Source organism: Ambystoma mexicanum, chromosome 6q (assembly GCF_040938575.1).
Source record: "Ambystoma mexicanum isolate Mex_15411 chromosome 6q, UKY_AmexF1_1, whole genome shotgun sequence".
Classification (NCBI taxonomy): Eukaryota; Metazoa; Chordata; class Amphibia; order Caudata; family Ambystomatidae; genus Ambystoma; species Ambystoma mexicanum.
This window is the reverse complement of record NC_090937.1, coordinates 159,128,347-159,138,131: the sequence shown is the minus strand read 5'-3', so window position 1 is coordinate 159,138,131 and position 9,785 is coordinate 159,128,347. Positions and strand designations below refer to the sequence as shown.

Genomic DNA, 9,785 nt, shown 5'->3' with positions numbered 1-9,785 from the left:
TGCAATAGTCTCCAAATCATGTGATGGTCAAGGCAGTGCATTTGTAAGATTCACTGTGGATCAGGAAAGGTGGGGCTGTAGCAACTGACAAAACAAAGAGCAGCCTGCCTCTTCCATGCTAAACGGGGGTGGTACCTATCTCTGGAACAATTATACAATTACAGAACAAATCAGAGTTAATGTACACCAAGTGTCTGATGCTGTGATGCTTTGAACAAGCTCTCCCAACTTGCTCAATATTTCAAAGAAAAGCCACACCTTCTTGTGAAGTTATTTGTGTTTGGGGACTGTTGACAGGGGAACACATCCGAGAGTTAAGTGGGGAGGGTTTTTTACGCCCACGGTCCCATCGTGCACTAATTTGTGTTAATCCCTGAAATAAGGCACCATTTCAAAGAACACTATAAATGCAATGCATGCTCCGCTTTCAAACATCAGTTCTGCAACACAGGCAACAGGATCATTCACGTCACTACTCGAGGAAGGTAAGTGGCTGTGTTAGTGCAACGCATCTCATGCTGTGGAAATGTGCACGATTTTTTGTTTCCAATTAATCACAACCCACTTTGTATTGACATTACATAAAATTATTTGTGTGTTCTATAACATTTTTAAATATAATGGCATGAATTGGGGTGCTTTCGTCCACCGACCGTATGATAAAATTTGGTTTGATATTAATGTGGGACAAAATAATATGAAAACCTATTTTTTATTGATTTCAGGAAAGACACATTTGGACTGATTTGCAAAGCGTTTTTCGAAGGGAAAATCCCATTGCAAAATGCTTTATAAAATAGATCAACTGTATTTTCTTAGTAATTATAAAGATCATCCTGATTCTAAATATTCAGGCAGTCAATGGGGCAAGGCGACACGTGGAAGCAGCCTGTTGGTGAATAGATTATTGCCTAAATTCTACAATGTGTACATCCTACGCCTGTGCTGCTCTCTAGAATGAACAGATTCATTTACTAAGAACCCCAACATATCTTAGGCTAGAAGATTGTATGAAAGAAACATCAGATGAACTAATTACGTTATTTGATCTGTGGATCCCACAATCCCACACTTTCAAATGTGAACATAGCAATTTAACTAGTGGGGAGATGTTCGGATGCACGTTTGTTGTCAGTGTCATGTCCTCCAGTCATTGCTGGTCTTCAATTGCCAATGATCCAGCACTGGACACAATGATGTGAATGCTATGGACCTGGGTCTGAGGTGAATAGGCTGTGCTTTCTTAACAAATCTATTCAGCATTTTGAGTTACAGAAACATTATTTTGGCAACGTTGCCCACAAAACAATAACATGTAAGGGTCACAGGTTGTATGAATGTACATTTTGTAGCAGAATATAACTCAATGGGTGTTTATGTACAATTGAGTGGAAAACCTCGATAAGCTCCTGGGCTTTGCACATATTAAAGAATCTTAATTCAAACAAAGGAATGACTACATGTCTCTCATATGGCTATGATGAAGGTCTTCCTCACAGCATTCAGGTTTATTTGGAGAGGAGAGGTTGACATTGGTGAGTTGTTTTTTTGAGTCCTGAATATGGACTGGCTTTGTAGATAATGGGTTTGAAGGAAAGTCATGGCTCCACAAGGACAAGAAATGATGTGATCCGTGAGCTCATGTCTAGGAAGCATGATCTTTGGCAGATGGGATTGGGGATGGCTGGCCTGTGTTCATTCCTGTAGTTGAAGCTTTCAGTAGCTACAATGGTTTGGAGACATGTAAGCATAGCTACAACATCAACTGTCAGTCTTGAACTATGTGAGGCAGTTCACTTACTTCTTTATCAAGGATCATCCCTCAAACATTTTGAAGGATTGGGTGTAGTCTACACTTTGAAAACCAGAGAGGCATTAGCCATGACTTACCTCTCCAATTGGTGCCCTAGAGCTGTTGAGAAGCAGTGGGGAGGAGAAAGAGACTTAGGGTATGAGGGAGGTTGTTTTTTGAGGTCCTGGTTGTATAACAATGATTATTTCATGAGGTTGGTGAGAAATGAGCTGCACCATTACCAGACTGGACTACCTTGTGCTAGTCAAACTAAGTTTGCATAACTGGACACCAGGAAAGAGAAATGGAATAACCATCAGAATACTGGCAGATAATAGAGAGACTTAGTTGAACACCATCTTATTTCATGTTTAAACATCGGAACTAAGCCTAATGTGTCTTATCGGAGTCCAAAGCATAGCTAGGAGTGTGATCCATAACATCCCTTGCTGTGTTCATTTCTGTTGTTTAAAGGCACTGCACTTCTCACTGGCACTGGGAATTCTCCTGGGCGTGCTAAGGATTCTGAACACCAACCTCAGCAGAAGCATTTCCAGACCACCCAGGACTCCCCCACAGGATATCAGCAGCACTCTAGCATATATTTTTTTTTCTCTTTTTTTATATATTGTTTTTTTTGTGACATATGAAACAAATGCCATTCAGATGTTGGCAACACATATAAATGTTCAATGTTTTAGAAACAAGGAACTCATCGTGATAACATGGGTCACTTGAAGCATATCAGTGGGTTTTCGAATATTGATTCTTTACCATTTATCAAAAAAGTGAATACAAGTCATTTTACTGTTTCTAAAAGCTGAATGATTGTAGTCTTTCACATTTTGAATGTGTATTGGTCTTAGAAATAAGGTGCACATGATCTTAAGATTGACCCTCTTGTGACATTGTGGTTGAAAGGGCTATTTTTGGTATTTGCAAATGGTAGGAAGGGACAGTTCGTCATGCTATCCACCTGGACGTCATGTGAAGAATTTTACAAATTGTGGCCCCTGAGCTCTGTTCATCAATCCATTGCTTCACAGCACCTTTCCCTAATTCTATATCAGTAAAAAAAAAATACGTTCAGTGAGCCCATTCCTTTTTAAATGTCAGAGAAATGTGCAGTGCATAAAACGCCCACATAAGTGTTTCATTTTTATTTATTTATTTACTTTCAGAGGCAGCTGATACACAATGAGGACTCTACTTGTGGTGGCCTGCTTTATGGCGGTAGCTATTTGCATAGTGGTAAGTGGCAGAATCAGTGGGGTAAAGTTAGACAGCGTTAGACTTGCTGCAAGTGGGCAAACAACTTAAGTAGTTCACAATTAATCCTGATCTCATCAGAATCCCCCCATTTCATAATGTGCCTTATTCCATTGTGTTTTCTTATGTATAAACCTTACAATAATGGTACTAATGCAAGTGACCAATGTTTCAGTCCATTGTTTCCAACACAATCAAAGGGAAGAGAGATTCATTGTTTACAATAATTGCAATGCTAGTGATGAAGGCGGACGTGTGTAGCATGTCCCCCGGATCAGGGCAAAGGCCTCCCTCATCCCTCTCCTGGCCACCCTGCCTTCACTTATCCCCTTCTCTATCTCCTGTGTATATTCTGATGATCGTTTCTGCCTCCATCGCTAAGGGTTCTCCAAAGTTAGGAGATTCTAAGTATATTTATATGCTGTGGTTTCTCCTGAAAAGTGAGAACTGCAGTATCTCCTCTTCGGCCCTTACTCTGCATGTGTCTTCCATCATTCTGATCGCTCATTTGGATCTCAGACTAGTGGACATCTTTACCGCGCTCTCATACCTCTATCATCCATCTTCCTTTCAGCGCGGTCATACCATGGTGCTCCATGGTACGCCACTGCCTGCTCACCCTGAAACACTCACGACCTTTCCTCACTCACCCCAAGCCCTCTGTTCTTGTTTCCCTCTTCATATTCTGTTCCCTTTATTTATGCCAAAAAGTACCACTCTATGGGCCTGATTCTTGGATTTTTGAGCAAAGTCACTTTGCACAGCAAAACGACACTTTGCACTGCTGCATGAATAAGGGTATTCGTTGACAGTGCAAGTCACTTTGCACTAGTGAAAAGCCACTTTGCACTGTGCAAAGAATTCCATGAATCAGGCTCTATGAGTGCTTAGCAGCTGCGTGAGTGAGTGAGTCAGTCAGTAAGTTGATCAGCCCAAAAGTCTCTGTCAGTGACAATCAGTCAGTGAAGTCCATTCTGAGGCAAAGTCTGCCCACCAAAAGTCCCCTTAGTGCTGCTGGACATCACTACAGAGGAGACCCAGAGCAAATGACGAGCCAGAGAAGAGCCTCCAAGGGGCTTGCATTGCTGCCTTATTAGTAGGAGTGTGTTCCACTGTTTCAGCAACCTTTTGGGATAGCCAAGAACTCCAAAGCAGCAGATATTAAGCCGCTCTAGTGACCGAATAATGACGCTCATCAAACGCAGGAATTCAGGGTTTAGCCCCTGAAGACATAGCATAAAAAGGCATGCTTGCATACCGCAGATTATTACAGGGCAGTTTATGGTATGTTATAGGGGGCAGTTCCAAGTGAAATTGACTGACAGTTCTTTTGATAGTAGAAGGAAGTTGTATGGAGACAGTTAATGCCTCACGAATAGGGGGAATTATCATTTTTTTAAAATAAAGGCAAGTGAACGTGACTTTTAAAGTTTTATTTTTATTGGAGATAGTTTTCTAATACCTATCTGCAAGCACAGAAGAGGGACGTATTGGGCAGTTCATAAAATACTTGTATTCAAACAGGGCTGTTATTTTATGCAGAATAAAAGTATGTAAACCAGCTGGCGAGTGGGCTTCTCTTCCATGGGGGTCCCAGCGTGCAGGCTGCAGAAAGCTGTGACATTTGCAATACACCAGACCTTTGCATACAATGGGTCTGGCGATATGGATTGTATTTTGCAATTCTCAATTCAACTTTTAGGATCATATATAACTATTGATAGAGATGACAGATCCTGCTAATGGCAAAGTTACATCAATGTATACAGAATAGGATGGGAATAGGAATTGTGAATGTTTGTATGTGTCCTTTGCATGTAATTCTGAAGGCTTCTTCTTGTGTCCCCGGCATTATTTGCAGACCTCTGCAGAGAATGAACAGGAAGATGCAAGTGCTGGCAGCGTAAGTGACCCTCTCCTTCTCAATGAATTTCTTTTTCTTGCATTCATCAATATTAGTTTTATCCATTTTATTTTAAAGTTAAGTCAGTTAATCATTTCACACATTTATTTTTCCTAATAATGCAACTTTCAATGCAAATTAAAAAAAGCGATCTATAGGATCATTTCATAAATGGTGACTAATCTGTGTGGCAAATTAATTAAGAAGACATACTAATTATGCAATTCTAAACGGTGTCCAGTCAAACGATCGAAAAAAAAGGATCGAATGACCTTTTGCTCGAATGCAAAAGGATCGAAAAAAAAGGTTTGAATTTTTGTTTTATTTATTTGTATATATTTTTTAGTTTGGGTTGGTAAAAAAATGTATTTAATAAAGAAAACGCGGGGCTGGGGCGGAACCCTCCCATACATGTCTTTTTTTTTAAAAAAAACGACCCTTTTTTTCGATCCTTTGACTGTCGATCAAAAGGCATTCGATCCTTTTGTGTTCGACCCTATCACTGGCAACCATTCTAAACACATCAGCATTTTTAGAAACAGCCATAAAACAGCATTTCTGTTCAATAATATTAAGAGAAGAGGCAAATGTCCTGGATCAGGATTCAGCACATTTGATTGGACTACAGAGGAAGCAGGATCAGGAAATGTATGTAGTTGTGATCTTTGATTTGCATTCTACCTTTTCATTCTTGATTGTTCTTCCTCTGTTCCTTGTGATACTTACAGGCTTCCGTAGCAAAGATGCGGGAGGATCGAAGTGCTTCCGACGCAAGTGAAAAATCACCTTTTGAAAGTGTTCCTTGTTTCTTGTTCTTCTCAGGAATGTGTATGGCCTTTCATTATTCATTTGACATCAATTGCTCACAAATTAAAATCTTTGTTTAACTTTTTCTCATACAACAATCAATGCCAGGTTTACCCTCTACAGGAGATAGATATTGACACATTTAGAACAAGTGAACCATTCAAAAGAAATGAATTTGAGAATTATGTAGGAAAATAAGGTACTGTGAGAAAAAAAAAACTGAGTAGGAGAATTGTGAGGCTGTCCCTACAAAGTATTTGTAAAAAGCCAATCGGGGAAAATAAAGTATTACTAAAGATAGAGAGTCCCCAAAACTCTCATGTACACAACAGAACGAATCTGCAGCAAACCCCTGCCTCCCTGTTTATTCTTCTTTCGGTTGTCTTGCTAGAACCATCTTTTGTCTGTTACCATTAGATTGTGCTCCACACCATGCCCACCGCATTTCCCAACCAACCACTGAGGCCTTTGGTTAACACAGGGGAAACTATCCCTTAGCCCTGTTCTGCCCAATACCACTCACTACCTTGCGTGCCATGAAAAGGGTCTACAAACGAGGAAAATACCCTGTACTGTCTTCCAGCCTCGATCCTTCTTTATTCTCTCAGCATTTCCTTCCCCTGCACCCAAACACCCATGTCTCTCCTCCACTACATTACATCACAGCTGCTCGAGCAACGTCAGCAAATGAGGGAAAGCCCCATCTTGTCTTCCATCCTCCCTCTTCTCTGTTGTCTCTGCATTTCCCTCCCCTGAACCCAAACACACATTTCTCTACTCCATTACAATACATCACAGCCCCAGGCCGGAGGCGTTGCTAGATGGCGGAGGGGGAGCTAAGGGGGCTATAGCCCGGGTCTTTTGGTTGTAGCCCAGGAGCAACAACCAAAAAGGCTAGCTAGCCCTGAGTCCTAATAGTCCTGACATTTGAACAGCCCCAAATCTTTTCCAGACCTAGCCACATCCCCCCCCCCAAGCCGCATCAACAAAAGAGGGAATGCTGCATGTGGTCTTCCTTCCTCAACCTTCTCTCTTCTCTCTGCATTTCCTTCCCATTCACCCAAACACCCATGTCGCTCCTCCATTACACCACTCATGTGAATCTCTTCCAATCCTGCTCCTCCTCACATTGCAACACTAAGATCTGCCAGGCCAATCAATAAACGGCAATGGTGCAAAGCAATCTGCCTTCGTTCAAGATTCATATTTTAAATGAATATACTTTTTTTTCTAACTTTTCAAATAATTATAAGGTTTGCGGACATCCCTTGGAAGCGGTAGTCAATTTACGAGTTTTAATGAAAATTTATTTTTCTTTTTTTTAACTTTTAAAATGGAAAAAACAATTCTGAAATTGCTAAGTGTCACGGATTTTAGAGCGCGTACACCTGTGTTTCCTGCCCCTCGACATAGGAGTCCCCCTCATAAATATCTTATTTCCCTTTGCACAGCACCCTGCTGCTTTCTTGCTAGAGTTGCATTACAGCAATACCACACATGCACACATGAATAGAACATAAGTAGGTTTTTACATAACCTACTTGCTTGCCTCTAGCCTATGAGCAAAAACAATGAACTCCTTCCGGTGTGTTCACTAGCTGTCTTTGCAAAACCTTTTCATGCCCCTGAAGGCATCTATGCTAGATATGGAAATTAAAGATAATCAGTGTACAAAATAAGCGGCCATTTGCATTTCTATGATTTGGATACCTTGAGTCTACATGCAAACATAGAAGAGTGATAGAAAACCATGTGAACTGTGTGGTTTGTAGCTTTATTGTAATCCATTGTCAGGATGTTTCAATTCATTTGTTGATGACTTTTTTTTTTTCTTGCAGTCAAATGAAAGCAGGGGATACGCAAAGCGAAAGTATAATCGTAAAGATCGTCATCATCGTTTCCGTTCAACTACTCCAACTACTACTACGCCAACCACCAAAACTCCAACTCCAACTACGCCAACCACCACTACTCCAACCACCACTACTCCAACCACCACCACTCCCACTACACCTTCCACAGCTCAAGGCTAATAATGGAATCAGGTATGTGATGCTCTCCAGATCATGTGTGTAATATGCCAAATGCTTACGAGAAAAGTTTCTTCTCCTGTCCCTTCAAGTGACCACACTGAGTACCTCTGACTAGCTGACTGACTAGAAGTCCTTAAAAGATGGAACATAGGATTGAGATACAGGGCAGTCCAAGTCTATCTTTCATGTGTTGGCTTCCCCAGATACCACATGGTCACATGATATAGGAACGCCATTTGACGATGCCAATGAGTTGAGCAACACTTCAGAGAGAGACCATAAAATGGGTAAGCCCTCCTCTAAGTCTAGAAATGTTGTTAGTCATCCTTTGTAAACAGTATTACAATAGCAATTCGGTTGCACAGGTGTTGCCATCCTGTTGTGTGTAAAAACACATTTTCATCAATCCAAGAGCATTTAGACATAGCAAAAATGTCTCTTCGTCAATCCAAGAGCCTCCTGCATGGCAAGCATGGTTTGCAGCTAAGCACCCAGCCACGGCTCTCCCGATGCCCCTTTGGGCTTCTCTGCCTCTCCAGTTTGTGATCTCGGCAGTGGGACTCTATCACAATGCACAGACAGACACAGACACACACACTTTCAGTCTGACAATACCAGCACCTCTTCTGTGGCATTTTCTTCCATATGAATCCTTTGAAAACGCATATGGATGTGTTCACATAGAGCCTCGACTCTCAAATCCTCCAGTACATCACGAGCGCAGCTGCCCCCAATGGAGGCCATGGCGCATTGACTGTAGAGATTGAATGAACGTGGACACGTGTCAGCGTTCCTAAGGGGATGACCTGTAAGTTCTAGCTGCTCATGGCTACCAAGCGCTGTCGTCACTCAAGTATTCGCCAATATAACGTTTGCAAAGTTCTGGATCGCAATATCTGGAACATATTGATGCCGGTTCAGCAGCAGATTAAAATCTTGTTTCAATGTCTGCTTGTGTTGATATGGAGGAAGCATCAGAGGGCTCTTCTGTACTTTCAGCATTTGGAAATCTACGTCTACTGAACAAAAACTATTGCTTTTTGTAGACAATGTACTCCCTTCTTCATTGGTAACCATGAGGCAAAACCAGTGTAATAATGCAGCATAAGGTTCCGTAATTGAAGTTTGTCTAGCAGGTGCTTGCTCAAAGTTATGTTCTTAGGGTGATGCAGGCGATACACAGCTGAGCAATTGCGAGTGCTCTAAGATGGCTGATGCAGAGAGACCCTCCAGCTGCACCTTCTCATTTGGACTATGACTGTCCATCTGGGTAGGACTGAGACAATTGTAATTAGGCAGCTCGAGGACACCTCAGAAGCATGATCTGCAATGGGTCCCTCGACCTGCCCTTAGTATTTGCCATTGGGAGCGTTGCCAACATTTACTGCAACAGAGATCAAACACCAAGTTATAGATGAGGTTTCTGATTAGATTAGAGCCCATTTGAATGGTACTAGTGTATGCAACGCAGTACAATGAATTAAGTGAACTGAATATAATTTCACATGCATACATTTTGCTTACTATTTTCTTTCTTTCTTTTAGAGCCGGAAGTAAAAGAGGACCCCTGGACCTGCACCACGAGAAGGGAAAAGAAGCCAGAGACTGCTCCAGTGCAGCTTCCAATGCATTGCACATGACGAAGCAACAGTGCACACAATCAAGCTCCTGTGCATTAATGATGCTTTTTCTGTCAATAAACACATTTTGCAGGCTTAATGCAGATTTGTCAATTGCTTTTTATTATGTTAAAAATATTGGCTTGTACTCTTAAGAAAAAGGGACATGTTATTTCTACAACAGCTTCATCGTCTATTATCAATGTGGGCACTGACTTTGCAATGAGAGCTTATGATTAGTAAAAACAGAAACATTATGACCTTCGGAATGAACATACAAAAATAGGATAACCTGCAGTCTTCCTCCAGAAAGTAAGCTCTATATTGTTGTTTGAGCTATGAACACCCTCTGCACCTTTCGC

The 9,785-nt window shown here is 41.3% G+C and overlaps 1 protein-coding gene across 2 annotated transcripts; it reads left to right on the top strand.

The window, feature by feature from the left end:
- The first annotated feature begins 439 nt into the window (after positions 1-439).
- On the top strand, positions 440-9,523 carry LOC138515467 (broad-complex core protein isoforms 1/2/3/4/5-like). 2 transcript variants are annotated; one of them, XR_011282016.1, is made up of 6 exons: positions 440-485; positions 2,974-3,043; positions 4,923-4,964; positions 5,693-5,792; positions 7,610-7,816; positions 9,350-9,523. XR_011282016.1 is itself a non-coding variant. In XM_069630294.1 (5 exons), the coding sequence occupies exons 2-4, from the start codon at positions 2,990-2,992 to the stop codon at positions 7,802-7,804; spliced, it is 291 nt and encodes a 96-aa protein (XP_069486395.1). In that variant the 5' UTR covers positions 440-485; positions 2,974-2,989; the 3' UTR covers positions 7,805-7,816; positions 9,350-9,523. The 2 variants fall into 2 exon arrangements, 1 of the variants encoding a protein (XP_069486395.1); XM_069630294.1 differs by lacking the exon at positions 5,693-5,792.
- The last annotated feature ends 262 nt before the right edge of the window (positions 9,524-9,785 follow it).